This window comes from Fusarium oxysporum, chromosome III (assembly GCF_013085055.1).
Source record: "Fusarium oxysporum Fo47 chromosome III, complete sequence".
NCBI classification, from domain to species: Eukaryota; Fungi; Ascomycota; class Sordariomycetes; order Hypocreales; family Nectriaceae; genus Fusarium; species Fusarium oxysporum.
In genome coordinates, this window is record NC_072842.1 from 1,315 (window position 1) to 19,342 (window position 18,028).

Sequence of the window (18,028 nt, forward strand, 5' to 3'; positions counted from 1 at the left end):
TACTCTCTCTATCTCTTCACCTCTCTTATACTAATATATCCTTATTATAATCCCTATAGCTACCCTATAGCTACTCCTTATCCTTATATATCTGCCAAACGACTGCTTCCCATAACGCGTGTGCATTTGTCCCCTTCATCCCGTGAAACCGCCTTTCAACCCCTAGCCAGCGATAAAATCCCTCCCTATCCTTTATATCAATCCCGAATGCAGCCCTTGCTATATCTCCGATCCGCCAGCTCCTCAACCCCATCAACACCACCGGCAGCAGCTTATCCTTATACACACACTTACCCTCTTCATCCCGGGTTTCCTCACACCAGTCTAACGGCAGCTTGCATATAAAGCAGCATGATAGCTCTTTAAACCTGATCTCCCTGCGCGCCGCATCATACCCTTCCTCTCCTACTACCTTGCACCACTGCCCGGCCTTCTCATGCCGCGGCTCATCTGGGACCTCCCCTACCTCTAGTCCCTTCTGATGACGTCGGACGTGACATACCGGACACTCCTCTGCAACATCGTCTAGCCATCGGAAAAGCATTCTGATCCGCATACCCTCTTCCTTGCCAAATGCCTTCCAAATCCTCCCGCCTTTTCTCGTGTCATAACCCTCACCCTCACCCTCACCCTCACCCTCACCCTCACTCTCTGCCTCACTCTCTCCTTCAATCACCTCCTCGGCCCTGCCCGCACCCTCATCACTGTTATTATCCTGCTGAAGCAGCTCACATCGATCACAAAGTGCAGCCCCATCCACATCCTTACACGTTTCGCCGGCTGCTCCGTCCATAAACGCCGAAACCACAGCCCTTCGACATCCCGGCGTCGATATGAATGCCTCCATCTGTGCCTGATTGATATCATCTACAAAGCTTCGATGCTGATCCTCTCGTTGCCGCCGTCCGTCGTGTACGATGATTGACCGGACCACCTCGCCTGCCCGCCGCCCTCCTCGCCCAGTCTGCTGCACAAAATCAACGAGCCCATACGGCTTCTCCATATGAACCACGGCCACAATCCCCTCGATATCAATACCTGTCCCTAACCCTGTTGTTGCTGCAATCCAACGGCTTGTGTGTCTGCCCTCTATCCATGCCGTTCGTGCCTCGTGACGGTCCTTTTCGCTCATGCCGCTGTGATGAAACCCGCAGCCGATCTCTTCAGCTATCGCTTCACACTGACTCTTTGACCGGCAGTATATGACCCCCTTCTGACAACCCGTCATATCTCTGTCTAGCTGTTTGATCACCTCGACCGTGCGATCCTCAACAGCATCACGCCCGGGCTTGACCTGCTGAACTTCATAGCGGCAGTTCGGCTTGACCGTCCGATCCCGCACCATGACCGCTGACTTCGCTAGCATCTCACCACGGAACCAGTCCTCCAGCACGACGGGTAGCGTTGCTGTGAGCAGTACTAACGGGCAGCCAAACCGACGTAGCCCAATTAGCTCGCCAAGCTTAGCCCGGTAGCCGATATCCATGATCACAGTATGACATTCATCCACGAATATCCGCTGCAGCAGCCCTGTACACGACAGCCCGTCAACGTACCCGGAAAACTCGGCGCTTGACACGATATCGGCACTGACAACGATCAAGCGTGCCGCCCGCGGCATGCCCTCTCGTCCCGAATTCATCGATGACCTATATCGGATGCAGTCGACCCCCATATCTGTTGCTCTTGCCACCAAGTCATCCATCAGTGCAACAAACGGCACGACCACGATGCTCGTGCCTGTATCCTGCATCACGGCCGGCAGCATGAATAATATGCTCTTGCCGGCCCCGGTCGGTAGCACATTGATCGCCGTCTGATCTGCTTTGAGTGCCATGATCGATCGCATGCACTCAGCCTGCTTGTCGGATCGCCAAGTCGTCTTCGGTCCAAGCAGCCTTCGCAGCCCATCCGCCATCTCGTCCTCTAGCTTCTTCCTCTTCTGAGCCGCCTCTCCCTCCTTATTCGTCTTTCTCCGCTTGCGGCTAGTTGCTCGGTTTGAACTATCAGCCTTTTGCTGCTGCTGCTGCCCCGTCACTTGACTATCCCGCTTACGCTTCACCGCCGTCTTCTCTTTATCCCCCTCTCCCTCTGCACCGCTTCCCTCCAAATACTGATGCCACAGCCTGCTGATCTCCTTGAATGTCGCGATCATCTCCGGTTGCAGCTTACCCGGGAAGCCGATATGTACGGCATAGTGCTGCCTCGCAATCCGTGTTCCGTGCGTCGACTGCAAATCCCACACGATATTCCAGCTTCCTCCACAGTCAACCGGCTCACCTGTGATCGGATCGATCTCGACGTTATCATCCTCATCTTCATCATCCATCTTACCTTCTAGCTGCTTCATCACAAGCCCTCGAATCTTCCGTCCCATCTCGATCGCGATCGCTCGATATCGTCCCACCCCGAGTCTGACCCCCGTCCCGGCCTGCATAACGCGAGCAAGCTTCCTGCTAAGCCGGTCGGTTTCCCATACCGACGAGTTGCCATCCCTCCACATATACTCTAGCTGCTCTCCACGCGGCTCGGTAAGCTGACATTCCCGCCGTAGCACCCTCTCAGTCGGAATTAGCCATGCGATATATGCCACAATCATCCGCCCGATCCGGTCGGGGACGAACCGTGCGACCTTCCGGCCGTTGTCACGGATTGCCTTCATCTTATCTCGATCGGTCACGATCATGACCTGACCATCTAATATGAATATATTCCGGATCAGCTGCCACGAATCGCAGTGCCGCAGTGTTGTGACTTCCGGTCCCCTTCCCGGAAGCCCACCCCACGTATGTACGAGCACGAGCAGCGTCTCTCGCAGCAGCCGCAAGTCTCGAAGCCACCTCTTAACACGCTGTCGCTTCCATCGAACCCTTGCAGCATCCCATATCGATGCTTCCATCAGCCGCATCACCTTTGCCGGCCCGGGCTCGAGCCAGTTGTTCTTCGGGTTGCTTGCGAATGACTGACCTGCCCCGAGCCGTACCATATTATCGATGATCCGCCCCATATCGATCTTCTTACTGACCGACTGCCACACCCCCCCGAACAGCTTATCCAGTAGCTTCTCTGCCTCGGTCACCTCATCGCGCAGTGTGCGGGTGAAATCCTCGACGCTGATATGCTCGCCCATGTGAAATAAGCCCTCTCCGTCCTCGGACCATCGTATCGACGGCTGCCCCCCATCTTCTGCCGATACCCTTTCCCGTATGCCATCCATCCGATGATCGTGCTCATGACAGTGTGAGTGCCCATACACATCCACGATGTATGCTGCTCTTGAAATGCAAGTACGGCCTCGACCCCGACCTCGTCCCGATCTAGCGGCTGATTCTCAAATGCAGCCTCCAAAAAGAACAGCCGGGCCCACCATACTATAGCAGCTAGCAGACCAGTATATAAATGCGGCTCTATATAGCCCATCGGGCGTGGTTTGATACCAAGTGCCGCACAGAAGCACAGTAGCGAATTCGTATATGTGTTTCCGCCAACGTGAGTTTTGATCGAAGCCACGATAAACCGGAAGACGGCTCGGTCTAGTGCATCCTGCAGCGGGCTAGTCATACCTTCATCCCCTTGCTCGCCTTCGTCACTATCATCATCGTCTTGATATTCGTCTCCGTCTCCGTCTCCGTCTCCGTCTCCGTCTCCGTCTCCGTCTCCGTCTCCGTCTCCGTCTCCGTCTCCGTCCCCGTCTTCGTCTTCGTCTTTATCTTTAGCTTGTCTCTCTCTGCCGCTGAAGAATCCGCTGTCATGACTGCTTGGAACCCTATCACTCTCGAGCTCTTCAGCGACATCATGCAATAAGCTCCACTGCTCATCCGTAAAGCGAACGGCCCAGCATTTAAACGCTTCCTTCCGCCCGATACGGTATGCCTTCCAGCAGAAGCTTAAGTAACGGTGACCGACAGACTTATACTGGCTCATCGATTCTTCCTTGCCTTTACGGCCAAACGGCACGCCGCTTGGGGTCATTGATGTGATGCTGCCGAGCCACTGCAACGTCTCGGTCGGCACGCTATCGAGCCGCCAGCAGCAACGGTCCACCTCACGATCAAAGCTCTGTCCGAGCCGGCTGAGCAATAGTCGCTCACGAGCTGCTTCCTCATCTTCCTGATTCTGAGCCCACCTGCCTGTTGCTGCCCTCGCCCGTAGCCACTGGGCTGCATCGTGAATACTGATCAAGTCCCGGGAGCCAAAGTGTCGTACCCAGCCTAGCCTCTTGACCCACGGCGAATCACGGTCGATATCTTCCTCCAAGTCACCCTTCCGTAGTCGTACGGCGTCTTCTTCCTTTAGTCGAGCCAGACTTGCAGCAATGACCTTGTCTATAGCACTCTGATTTCCAGCATCAGCTTTGTTAGCCACTTCTAACGGGCCATTCCTATCGCTATCATCTCGAACGATCCAGTAGCGCGCATGCCTTCCTCCCATCCACGTCTGTAGCCGCACCTTAGTCCACGGTTCCTCTGCTGTATTATGCCCTGCCTCTCTCCAATGACGGACAATATTATCGTATGCAATAGTAAGATATCGGCATATACAACAGCTATACCCACCTGAAATAACGAGCTCTTCGATTGCTGGGCCGTTATCTTCTGGTACTGCAATACGCTTCGGGTCAGCTAGTTTTAGTTCACCATAGTAGTCTATGATATCCTTGAGCACTTGTCCCTTGAGCTGATGCTGCCGTCGAAAATGTGACTCAATGCTGCTGCCGGGCCGAACGGCTGCTTGACATAGCCGGCAGATGAGTATTTGATAATCCTGATTGAGCTGTACGATGTCCTCCATTGTTGTTTGATATCGCCTCTTTAATCTTGATTATAGAAAGTAAAGAGAAAGTAAAGAGAGAAGCAGTCTTGTTGTTTTTCTCTATCAATTATAGTCCCCTTTCCTCTGCATTATGCTAACCCCAAGCTCGTACTAGCTAACCCCAAGTGTGGGGTTGGGGTTATTTTAAGCCAATCAGCAACTCGGCCCAAGCCCAACCGATTCAAGTCCAAAATCTAAGCGAGATAACACAATTTATTAGACGATTACTGTTCAATCGTCTCTTAATAGTACCTAGGATCATGGCCTGTGCGCCGTCCATCTTCTGGGCGATGCTGAGTGGATCATTCATGGAGTGCGCTTGTGGCGGCTATCTGGATGGCTCGTGATAGAGGGTTTATTCTATAGCGTCAGATCTGCATTTTGCTTTGTCTTCGAATATTTAGACTGGAATACTTTGCATTGCAAGGGTTGAATGAAATACTAGAGAAGTTCTTGAGATACACAACCTCTATTTAATGTCACCAGGCCAAGAACCTCGATGTAAATGGCCAGGGACCCGGTCATAGTGACTGCCCATGTAGCTCAAAACATCCCAACGAGTTTGAGCGAGTCCTCCCAGAGCCGACCCTCACTCTCAGGATCATATGCATGCTTGGCATATCCCGGGCCGATTGGAGACTGTCCGTCCTTCAAAGGTTCCGACTCTGCGCAATCGGCCAGATATCTCCCTCCTTTCCCCTCCCACTCTTTTCCGATGGCAGCCCAGACGGTTGTTGCAGCTCCCTGCTCGGGGCTCTTCATTAAGTTCTGCAAGCCGTCGATCTTTGAGACAGCCGCCACTTCGGCTTCTGGGACATGCTTCGTGAGACCGGTCACGATCCCACCGGGATGCAGGCTGGTGGCGTGTAGGCCCTGGGATCCGTATCGACGCTCGATCTCGTTGGCCATGTAGATGTTGGCGGTTTTAGACTGCCCGTAGGCAGTCCATGGATGATATTCACCATTTTGGAAGTTATAGTTATCCGAAGCGTTGATGCCGCTCATCGAGTGGGCAGTAGAGGAAAGTACGACAACTCGAGAGTGGAATTCAGGCGTCACGCCGGCCAAGAGCGCTGGTTTCAGCAGCTCGAAGAACAGGAAATGAGACAGGTGGTTGGTTCCAAACTGAAGCTCGTGGCCATCCTTGGTGAACTCAAGAGTCTGGATCGCCATGATTCCGGCATTGTTGACCAAGATGTTGATCCTGTCCGTTTTGGATAAGATCTGGGAGGCTGCCGCACGAACGCTTTCGAGGGAATTTTGGTCCATCTCGACGAGTTCCATGCGACTGGGCTCAAAGATGTCCACCAAGGCCGCCTTCGCTTTGGCAAGGTCTCTGGCGGTCAAGAAAAGCTTTGCTCCCGTAGCTGAGAGAGCGCGGACTGTTTCGATTCCGATTCCAGACGAGGTGCCGGTGATGACGATGACCTTGCCTTGCAGTGTGTTCTCGGCGGCTTCATCGTGGATGATCTGCAAGGCGGTAGGTCTAGCGTCCCCTGGTCCTTGGGGATCGGCGTGGGCTGCTGCGTAGCGAGACATGCTGGGTGACAATATTGGATGAGAGTTGAGGTTGATGATAATGAAGATGGAAGAGAAGTGTATGAACTACGAAACGCGAGCCTATCGAGACTTTTATACTGGGCTGGGAGATCCATTGTGTCCGCTATCCGACTAACAAAACGGCTTCGTTATCCATCCACGACTGTGTAACCAACGCCAACCTCGGTGTTAGCGAGTCTCTAAACTCCGCTCTAAGGCCAATGCTTTCTGCTCTCTCAAGGTGACCAAGTTGCTGGCACAAACGCAAATAACACAGATTTCTAATCTCCGCTCATTGCCCGCCTACATTCGGGGAGTTGAAATCTCCGGTCAAAATTCTCGAAGCATCACGGCTGACCTTTTTTGCCCCTTTGGTCTTAGCGTCGGAGTTGAACTAAGTCTTAGCCTTGTTAGCTGGCTGACTGTTTCGCCTCTTTGGGCTTAGTGCCCTGGGCGATGATCAGTTCGGCCCCTGGATGCGATGACAGAACTTTCCTCTTTCGCACTCCAGCATCATACGGATACTAGCCCTGATGCATGCTTTTGGCCTCACCCTACAATCGTGTTATTCTGCCTTTTTGCCAGAAACCCGCTCAGGTTGAGCGAGCAGACAGTCAGAGATGCTCAGCGCCAGTCAGAAGCTCACGGCCGAAGAGCGGAAGGAGCGGAAAAGGGTCCAGAACCGATTGAATCAAAGAGCGCGCAGTAAGCCGAAAGGTCCCTCTAAGCTGTTTTCTTAGCTCATTGCACCAGGGCAACGTGTCAAGGATGAAGAAGACAATAGCGCCAAGCCGTTTCGGGTTGGCCGTTGGCGACTTGACGGAGATGCTGGTCCTTCGACACGAACCCGAACCTCGCCGCATGTTGTTCGTAGTTCAAAGCATGTTGTAAACGAAGGGCAGGCTCTTCTTCCCGCAGAACGTTCGGCATTGCAATCTCTAACCAAGGTTTCTGACACAACAAGTAGAGCACCTCCTGCCCTGCAACCTGGATCAACTCATGTTGCCAAGCTTCACCTACCTGCTGATGACGCCCTGGTCCACCTAATAGTCCACAACGTATGTCGGGGGTTCATGGAGAACAAGGCAATACTGAAGCTTGTGGCAAGATTCATCGACGCCGCCTACGACCCTCCACTACCCCCTGATCTCGCCGCAGGATGTGGTAGTGTGGTGCTACGAACTACCTACCGGACAATGCCAACCAGTCTTCTGCCAACACAGCTCCAGATGAACTCTCCACACCCTAGCTGGATAGACATGCTCCCCTTTCCGGAAATCCGAGACAATCTCATTCGGAGACAATACACCTTCGACCATAAAAGCTTTCTCTCAGATCTTGTCGGAGACTCGATATATGAGATACCGTCATACGACCCAGGTCAGGAAGGCTTGGCGCCGCCGCCACCACCGACACCGAGCCCGCAGACGAAGCGGCTCAACGGCCACGGCCTCATTCTGTGGGGGGAGCCTTACCTGAAGGAGAGTTGGGAGGCTACTCCGCAATTTCTGGCAAAGTGGGCATGGGTTGTCGAAGGATGTTGTGACCTTGTCGATGCATCCAACGGGTGGCGAACTACTAGGGGCGAGTATCTTCTGCAAACAAGTGGAAGTGGGTGACTATAAACAGCATACACAGAGTCTATCTTGGTATTGTTCGAGGTTTCAAGTGTCTTCTGGACTATCAGCAGCTTCCGCTGGCGAGAAATCAACAATCACCGACTTGGTTATTTGGCCAACTGGACACGGTGACGGGTCATAGACGCCCAGAAACTCCTGATGCAATTTGTCTATCACATGCGCCTTAGCTCAAGACTCGCCTGCCGGCTTACTTAATGCCCTCTACTATGCGTATTATTCTATGGAAGCTCCACCTCAAACTGAATGACAAGCTCGACTCTCCAAATTTTCCCCTTTCTAAAAATCTTCTCCTTCTATCACCTATGGCTATTCCTAGATTCCTATTGCAACGAGCTAGCTTCTAAAGCACGAGGCTTCTTCGCTATTTGCGGCTGTGCGCGGTGTGTACAAATGGTCACAGCGGGCTGCGACGCCTTTATTATACAAAAACAGTACGCTCTATTCTATTTATCTAACGCGCTCATTGGTTTAGCAGCAGAATGTCATCGAAAGTTGGTAACCAATGATGATGATGATGAACCCCGCCCCAAGTGCGAAGATGGTTTTGAGACAAAAGTAGATTCAGTCTAGTACAGTTGATTAAATCTACTTCTAGTACAGTTGACTAAATCTACTTCTGTCTCAAAACCTTGTTTGCAAATTTTCTCTGCTCACACGTTATTACATTTACCTATCGTATTCTACCGAGTAACATATCTATCATATGTAGATAGACAGAGGATCAAATGGTGCACTCGGCTAGTCAGTCCATCAGGCAGTCAGATTGACTATTCCCGGGATGACGTATTGGCCTGAGATAGGCCCGTGGAAAACCGGCCCATGCGCGGCATTGGCTTGGTCCTGTTGAGGTATGGCCGCGGAACCGTTGCGGCTCCCGGTGTCTTCATTGCCACCAGCCCTGTTCGCAAGCATCGGAGACGAACTACATTTACCGTCGCCCGCGGACGCTTTCAGAGCTTTGTCAGTTCGGATATAACCTTCTAAAATTGCCTTGGATGCCGCGGCCGTCGCCGCTGCAAAATTCTGCCGTCCCTTATGCTTATGAGAGTCCGCATAGTCACACACACCCTTAACCACGATACAGGGAACTTCGTCCCAGACCCCAGCGCCCTCCGTCTCAAACGCAATCACGCCTGCTTCCCTCGAGAACCTGTCTCGGTCGGCAGCCGACTTCATCACGGTATCTCCCGATGCAACCGCCCCCACATGTACTGCCGGCTGCCGAGCCGTATCGCTGTCATCGTGTTCTGACTGCCGTTTTGCCTGGAGCCGTTCCCTCGCGACAAGATGTTCGTCGTCGCATCCGAGATCCGCGCATGACGAGCTGAGGGCCTCGTCGCAAACGGGGTCTACGTCGCTGAAGCAATCGCGGCAACTACATGTTGGCGATACGCGGTGCTTGTGACGGTAGGCCGGCTCGAATAGCCTGTCTTCCGCCGGTCCGGGGTAGTCGTACTTGCCCCGACGCCTTGTCTGGGCAACGTTGGCCTGCAGCTGCCGAAGAAAACGGGCAGTCCGTTGTTCGAGCTGGTCGAGGCCCCGGTCGGTCTCGAATAGAGCGACCAGATTGCGGACGTCTTTGTTCGGCCGGCCAAGATTGTCCTCGACGGTGTTCTTGCGTACAAACTTGTCAGGATACTGCCGGCCGAAATCGTACTGGACGACGGTCTTGCTGATGACTATGTACATCACCTAACAAAACCTCGCCGTCTCGGCCGCAAGGCATAGCTCCGCACACGCCGACTAGGAGGGCCAGTTGCAAGCCTCCGTAGCTCGATCGCATGCTTGCGGCCGCGCTGGCCGCGTTGGTCTTGCCCATGTGCGGCAAAAGGGCCAGAACGACATTGTATTTGCCCACACGGCCAGTCGTATAGCTGTTGGTGTTTGGACGTGGCTGTTCAGCTGTTCAGCTGCGGGGTCCCCAAAGTAGGGCTGTGCCAACAGCGCTTCAAGCAGGCAAGGCTGCACCTTGCACCTCCTCCTCCACAACGACACTTACGAACGAGCTGTCACTCCCAGAGGCTATGACCAGCGACAGCGGTGACGATGGATGCACCCACTCATTTTCATGACACAGTCAGTGGTCAATACACCATCGCGGCCCCGCAAGCGTCCCTTTGGTCAGGATACCCACGATAACCTGCTTATGCTTACTGCGTTTCTCCGGCTTCTAGGAGGAAATTACTCGCGTCCTAGTATAGTTATTTACTATACAGTCCGGAGACGAGTATATACAATATAATATAATATAATACAATTTATTACGCCTGGCGGCTTATTTTGGCCAATAGGGCACTAATCACTAATACTTATATATATAGCCTGGTTTTTATCCTCTTCTTCCCGAGCCTATGCTATACTATATATTACTTAATCTATATTTATATTTCCTAGAGCCTAGATTATGCCTTACTTTTTACTATATAAATTAAAATAGGTCTCCTTAAGCCTATAATATACCTATTCCTTAATTATGCTTTTCCTTCTACCTTATTACTCCCTGTGTTATCCTGTAATTTATTAGTATAGCCAGTAAACTAGCTTAAAGGCTATTCTTTAAGTATTTAATATCCTATCTATAGCAGCTAAAGTAATATCTACTTATATAAGATAGGGTATTAGGTATTTAGTATTTAATATAAATAGGTTAGTAAAAGTAAGTAGGTAAGATTCTTATAATTTGGTTTTAGTATTATATATTAAGTTAGCTTATAGCTATTATAAATTATATAATTATATAGATTACTTATATATTTAGTATCTACTTAGTATTATTTAATAATAACTTTCCTCCTAGGTAGAATAAGAGGTTCCCTCTTAATATCTTAGTATATTATAATATCTTAATCTTATATATTATTTATTTCCTATATTAAAAGAGAAAGTACTTTACTATTTTTATTACTTATTTATATATATATTACTATAATACTATTATATTAATTTAAAAGAGGTATTTATTTAATCTGGCTATGCCTATCCTAAGCTATAATAATATACTAGCTTCTCTTTATAATAAGCTATTATAAAGTAATTAAGTATACTTACCTAGGAGTATAATATTAATTTTCTTTAAAAATTTCCTAATATTATCTAATAGCTATTTACTTATATACTAACTTAATTAGGCTATATTTAGGGTTATTAATTATATTTAGGGAAACTTCTAAGCTAGGATAATACTATCTTAGGTTATATTTTATATCTCTTTCTTTATTATTTTTAAAAGCCTATATTTAGTATTAGTAAGTATTTATATAATAGCTATTATATTTCCTTTAATTCTTAATATATTAATAGAATTATATATATATTTAATATACTCTTAACTAAACTACTAATAAGGGTTTTAAATTATAAGTATAATAGCTTTATTACTTATTAATAATACTATATTTTAATACTTAAGGTTAGGTAAGTATTTTAATATATAAGTTATTATTATTAGTTATCTAGAAAATAGGTTTTACTTTATTTATATACTAAGTATAAAAAAAAAGTACTTAAGCTTTAGTCCTCCTTATATTAAGGCAGGGATCTTAATAACCTTACTAACTTTAACTACCTTATTTTATACTAAACTACTTACTGTAATATATACTAATTATCTTAGATTTACTTATATTATCTCTAAACTATTCTTATTATTTACTATAATTTATACCTATTTTACCTAGGGTATTAATATAAAAGGGTTAATTATTTTTAGTTCTTTTATTAGAATCTTATTAAGTGCTATTACTACCTTATAGAATAATAAGTAATTATATCTTTTAAACTTTTAAATATAAGATATAAAGCTTTAGAGAGGGTTAATTATTAGAAGGGTATATAAATTAGTTTATATCTTAATAGCCTATCTCTAGAACTACTTATATATATTAGTAATATATACCTCTACTTTTATTATACTTATAGCTATTATAAGGAATATCCTTATAATTAAATTTGCCTTAATCCTCTAAACCTAGTTAATAAGGCTAGCTTTTTTATATTTATATATATATATTATATATTTAAGGCATAATTTATAACTAGGGCTATTATAGCTATAAATAACTGCCTTACTATCCTTAGAGTAAGACCTCTAAGCCTTTATAGCTTTATTATAATATTTAATCCCTTAGCTATTACCTATATAATATACTCTTTATATTTAAGGCTAGTATTTATAATTATTCCTAGAACCTTAACCTAAGTCTTAGGCTAAATAAGTTATCCCCTAATTATAAAAGGTTTCTTATTAGACTTATATACTTTTTATATAAAGTATATAATTACTATCTTTTCTATTTTAAATATTATATTACTTCTTCTCTCCTAATTTAGAGCTTTTCTAATAATCTTTCTAATCCTATTATAATTACTTTCTATAGTTAGATTTATTACCTAGGTAGTAAAGTTATTTATAAATACTATTACTCCCTAATAGTAATTAATATGTTACTAAATAAGGTTTATATTAAAGAAAAGGAATAAGATTAGGGATAAAAAGAAGCCTTATAGTAACCTGGCTTATAATAACTCTTACTTTTTAGATATCTATCTATTAACCTAAATAGTTATTATATAATCTAAGCTAAAGGCTTTAATCTAGTAAAATAGATCTTTTAGTATGCCTCTTACTCTTAGTCTTTATATAAGTCTCTCTTTATATATCTTATTATAAGCTTCTTTAACCTTAAAGCTTATTAAACTAAGGATTTATTAACCTTACTAGGTAGTATAAATCTGCTCTTATAGTAATATTAATACCTACTTAGTAAAATATTATTTATAAGCTTTAAAGTAATTTATTAGTAATAATTTATATATTTTAATAGTATATAAGATCCTTTTTATAATAATTACCTTTAGTATTTTACCTAAGGTAAATAAAAGTAAGATAGGCCTTTATGCCTTTATAATTAAATAATTTTCCTTATTTAGTTTCTTTAGAGAAATAATCTTAATATATCTCTATTAATTTAGTAATATATTATCTTCTAGTAAAATATAAAAAAGTAAGAAGACTTAGTGCTTAATAGAAGGCTAGATCTATTTTTAGACTATAATAAATAGCCTATCTTTACTAAGTACTTTTTATAATTTTGCTATAAAAAGCTATTATTATACTAAATATTACTATAAAGGAGGTAAAATAATAGCTTTTTATAGTAAAATTATAGAAAGTATTTAGCAAAGATAGGCTACTTATTATAATCTAGAAATAGATCTAGCCTTCTATTAAGCACTAAGTCTTCTTATTTTTTTATACTTTACTAGAAGATAATATACTACTAGATTAATAGAGATATATTAAGATTATTCCTCTAAAGAAACTAAATAAGGAAAATTATTTAATTATAAAGGTATAAAGGCCTATCTTACTTCTATTTACCTTAGGTAAAATACTAGAGGTAGTTATTATAGAAAGGATCTTATATACTATTAAAATATATAGATTACTGCTAATAAATTACTTTAAAGCTTATAAATAATATTCTACTAAATAGGTATTAATACTACTATAAGAGCAAATCTATATTACCTAGTAAGGTTAATAAATCCTTAGTTTAATAAGCTTTAATATTAAAGGAGCTTATAATAAGGTATATAAAGAAAGACTTATATAAAGACTAAGAGTAAGAATTATACTAAAAGATTTACTTTATTAGATTAAAGCCTTTTACTTAGGTTATATAGTAACTATTTAGGTTAATAAATAGATATTTAAGAAGTAAGAGTTACTATAAGCTAGGTTACTATAAGGCTCCCTTTATCTCTAATCTTATTTCTCTTCTTTAATATAGACCTTATCTAATAATATATTAATTACTATAGGGAAGTAATAGTATTTATAAATAACTTTACTACCTAGGTAATAAGTCTAACTGCAGAAAGTAATTATAATAGGATTAGAAAGATTATTAGGAAAGCTTTAAACTAAGAAAGAAGAAGTAATATAATATTTAAGATAGAAAAAATAGTAATTATATACTTTATATAAAAAGTATATAAATCTAATAAGGAACCCTTTATAATTAGGGGATAGCTTATTTAGCCTAAGACTTAGGTTAAGGTTCTAGGAATAATTATAGATATTAGCCTTAAATATAAAAAGTATATTATATAGGTAGTAACTAAGGGATTAAATACTATAATAAAGCTATAAAGGCTTAGAGGTCTTACTTTAAGGATAATAAGGCAGTTATTTATAGCTATAGTAGCCCTAGTTATAAATTATGCCTTAAATATATAAATATATATATATAAATATAAAAGAGCTAGCCTTATTAATTAGGTTTAGAGGATTAAGGTAAATTAAATTATAAGGATATTCCTTATAGTAGCTATAAGTATAGCAGAAATAGAAGTATATATTACTAGTATATATAAGTAATTCTAGAGATAGGCTATTAAGATATAGATTAATTTATATATCCTTTTAATAACTAACCCTCTCTAAAGCTTTATACCTTGCATTTAAAAGTTTAAAAGATATAATTACTTATTATTTTATAAGGTAGTAATAGTACTTAATAAGATTCTAATAAAAGAACTAGAAATAATTAACCCTTTTATATTAGCACCTTAGGTAGAATAGGTATAGATTATAATAAATAATAGGGATAGTTTAGGGATAATATAAGCAGATTTAGGATAATTAATATATGCTATAGTAAGTAGTTTAGCGCAGAATAGGGTAGTTAAAGTTAGTAGGGTTATTAAGATCCCTGCCTTAATATAAGGAGGACTAAAGCTTAAGTATTTTTCCTTTATACTTAGTATATAAATAAAGTAAAACCTATTTTCTAGATAACTAATAGTAATAGCTTATATATTAAGATACTTACCTAACCTTAAATATTAAAGTATAATACTATTAGTAAGTAATAAAGCTATTATACTTATAGTTTAAAACCCTTATTAGTAATTTAGTTAAGAGTATATTAAATATATATATAATTTTATTAATATATTAAGGATTAAAGGAAATATAATAGCTATTATATAAATACCTATTAGTATTAAATATAAGCTTTTAAAAATAGTAAAGAAAGAGATATAAAATATAACCTAAGATAATACTATCCTAGCTTAGAAGTTTCCCTAATTATAATTAATAACCCTAAATATAGCCTAATTAAGTTAATATATAAGTAAATAGCTATTAAATAATATTAGGAAATTTTTAAAGAAGGTTAATATTATACTCTTAGGTAAGTATACTTAATTATTTTATAATAGCTTATTATAAAGAGAAGCTAATATATTATTATAGCTTAGGATAGGTATAATTAAATTAAATAAATACCTCTTTTAAATTAATATAATAATATTATAATAATATATATATAAATAAGTAATAAAGATAGTAAAGTACTTTCTCTTTTAATATAAGAAATAAATAATATATAAAACTAAGATATTATAATATATTAAGATATTAAGAGGGAACCTCTTATTCTACCTAGGAGGAAAATTACTATTAGATAATACTAAATAGATATTAAATATATAAGTAGTTTATATAATTATATAATTTATAATAGCTATAGGCTAACTTAATATATAATACTAAAACTAGATTATAAGAATCTTACCTATATACTCTTACTAACCTACTTATATTAAATATTAAATACCTAATACCCTATCTTATATAAGTAGATATTACTTTAGCTACTATAAATAGGATATTAAATACTTAAAGAATAGCCTTTAAGCTAGTTTACTAGCTATACTAGTAAATTATAGGATTATATAGGGAGTAATAAGATAGAAGGAAAAGTATAATTAAGGAATAGGCATATTATAGGCTTAAGGAGACCTATTTTAATTTATATAGTAAAAAGTAAGGCATAATCTAGGCTCTAGGAAATGTAGATATAGATTAAGTAATATATAGTATAGCATAGGCTTGGGAAGAAGAGGATAAAAACCAGGCTATATATATAAGTATTAGTGATTAGTGCCTTATTGGCTAAAATAAGCTGCTAGGCGTAATAAATTATATTATATTATATCTTATATAAAGAGGTTTTTTATAATACCGATTTATGCTTATTTTAATACTTTAAAGCTTATGATATTATGAGATATATTAAGCTAATATAGTAAAAGTCCTGAGTAACTTAGAATTTAGGCAGAACTAGCCGTCTAAGGCTAATTTATGCTTGGATTTAATAATTTGTAGGGCGCTTGTTTTCCTTCTATGACTTTTATTTATTCCTATATAATATAAAGCTACCGCTTAGATATTATAAGTTGCGCCTGCAAATTCTTAATAACTAGTATTATATTAAAAGCTTATATACTATGTCCCTGGCTTTAATTATTAGGCTGTTTGACTAGGCAATACTAATAATAAAGTTTAGGTGCTTAGCATAGACTTGCAAACTAATAACATAAACTGGAATCTAATGTTCTAGGCTCTTATCTTAAGAAAAGCTGGACCTTAAATTTGCACTCTTTCCTCTTAGGTTGCTGGAGGTAGGCTGTTTGAGTTGCTAGTTAGGGTCTATGACTCCTTCTTTGGCGTGTTTAAGATTGTACTGCAATCTAATCTGGCGTAACTTCTGCGGATTCCTATTTGCAGCCAGTTTAACTGTTTCCTCTACTGGGTCGAGGCTATTTCTTTTAGCAATGACTTTTAGGATAACCTTGTATGTTCCTGCCTCCAGGGTGAGTTTATAGTTAATTAATTGACCGTCGCCAAGATAATATAGAGAAACTCGATAAATATTGATCTTGGAGATAATAGGCTGCAGGAGGAAATAAAGGGTAAAGTTATACTCCCCTTGAAGCCCTGGAAAGTACTGATTATCTAGCTGCTAATCTTTTAGTTATATAAATTAATAAAGTGATTAAAATATACCTGAGATAGAATAATAATTACGGTGCTCTTATCTTTGAGATTAATAATAAACTTTTTCTTTAGAAATCCTGATAGCTATGGCATAAGAGTACTTATCTACTTCTGTGCCATAGTCTACCCGTGATGTAGAAGTTAAGTCCTATATATATAATTAAAATTCTCTATAGCATCTTCGTAAGTTATCTAGAAGATGCTATTATCACCAAACTCGTAATGAAGTGCATTTATTGTATAGGTATTTTATTCCCTAGAACTATCTGCCTATGCACCACACCACTCGCCATAGCCAGTATCTGACCTTTGGCCCCAGGGGTTCCTTTGCATATGTTAGCACGTGTATTTATTCACAAGAGAAGGAGAGAGACAGCAAAATGCCAAGCAGCCAGCTGAACAGCACTAACCTAATCTTGACCAAGCGAGTCATGCCGCCATGCTCCTTCTTTAACTTGATAGCCTTGAGGATAGAGTAGGTATGGCTTAAGATAATTCTATTTTGGTGCTTAAAGCCAGGGCCACTTAATAATGTGAAAAGAAATTCTCTACCTATGATACCGCAAGAGAGGAGCTCATGCCAGAGTCATTCTTTATTGAGAATACTATTGGTTGTAATAAGTGTAGCGATACCGCCAGTGAGATCCTCTATTGTAATGCCAGCCTATCCTCCGTCTAGAGCTTGGTAATCGCCGTGGACTTTGGCGAACTATCTTCGGCATTAGCTGAGTATATACCAGTTAAGAGGGAAGTAACCTACTGCCTTCTTAAGTAACAGAAGCTAGGTCTCATTTAGATCTATATACTTGGCAAAGAAGAGAGCTTCTGAGTTAGACTATTTCTGTTTGCAGTAATATCTTGCTTTACTGCCTATAATATTATACGTCTCCTTATTAAAATCCGGCTCTTTTAGGTAAAGATTATTATTAACTACTGTTGAGATCTAGGCTCTATCTCTGTGGAATACAAAGCCATAGACCCCTACCTCTTCGTTTTGCGCTATATAGATCTTATTTATTAAATCCTCCTGATAAGTAATAGTGCCTAACGCAGCAAGCCACTAATAGTTACTGCTATTTTCCTACTGAATATCTGAGCTTAAGAATCTACTTATAGTGAATTGTAGATTTTTAAAAATCTAAGGAATGCGATGAACTAAGCCGGGGAGAGATGTGTTATCGTCTTT

The 18,028-nt window shown here is 41.2% G+C and overlaps 3 protein-coding genes across 3 annotated transcripts; 1 reads left to right on the forward strand and 2 right to left on the reverse strand.

The window, feature by feature from the left end:
* Nucleotides 1-5,355: 5,355 nt before the first annotated feature.
* Nucleotides 5,356-6,351, reverse strand: FOBCDRAFT_270284 (uncharacterized protein; the record flags this gene model as incomplete). The annotated part of the gene is made up of 1 exon (XM_054703595.1): nucleotides 5,356-6,351. One exon carries the CDS (start codon nucleotides 6,349-6,351, stop codon nucleotides 5,356-5,358), a length of 996 nt encoding a protein of 331 aa, XP_054559570.1.
* A 517-nt stretch (nucleotides 6,352-6,868) lies between these two features.
* On the forward strand, nucleotides 6,869-7,981 carry FOBCDRAFT_316413 (uncharacterized protein). The gene is made up of 2 exons (XM_054703596.2): nucleotides 6,869-7,056; nucleotides 7,105-7,981. The coding sequence occupies exons 1-2, from the start codon at nucleotides 6,972-6,974 to the stop codon at nucleotides 7,968-7,970; spliced, it is 951 nt and encodes a 316-aa protein (XP_054559571.1). The 5' UTR covers nucleotides 6,869-6,971; the 3' UTR covers nucleotides 7,971-7,981.
* Nucleotides 7,982-8,741: 760 nt separating this feature from the next.
* Nucleotides 8,742-9,680, reverse strand: FOBCDRAFT_237504 (uncharacterized protein; the record flags this gene model as incomplete). Its single annotated transcript, XM_054703597.2, has 1 exon — nucleotides 8,742-9,680. The coding sequence occupies one exon, from the start codon at nucleotides 9,678-9,680 to the stop codon at nucleotides 8,742-8,744; it is 939 nt and encodes a 312-aa protein (XP_054559572.2).
* Nucleotides 9,681-18,028: the final 8,348 nt, after the last annotated feature.

What these genes read in the sequence shown, in the direction of transcription:
- FOBCDRAFT_316413 (XM_054703596.2), top strand. Translation starts at nt 6,972, where the DNA reads ATGCTCAGCGCCAGTCAGAAGCTCACGGCCGAAGAGCGGAAGGAGCGG. An exon ending in ATTGAATCAAAGAGCGCGCA is followed by an intron (nt 7,057 to 7,104) that starts GTAAGCCGAAAG and finishes TCATTGCACCAG; the next exon opens with GGCAACGTGTCAAGGATGAA.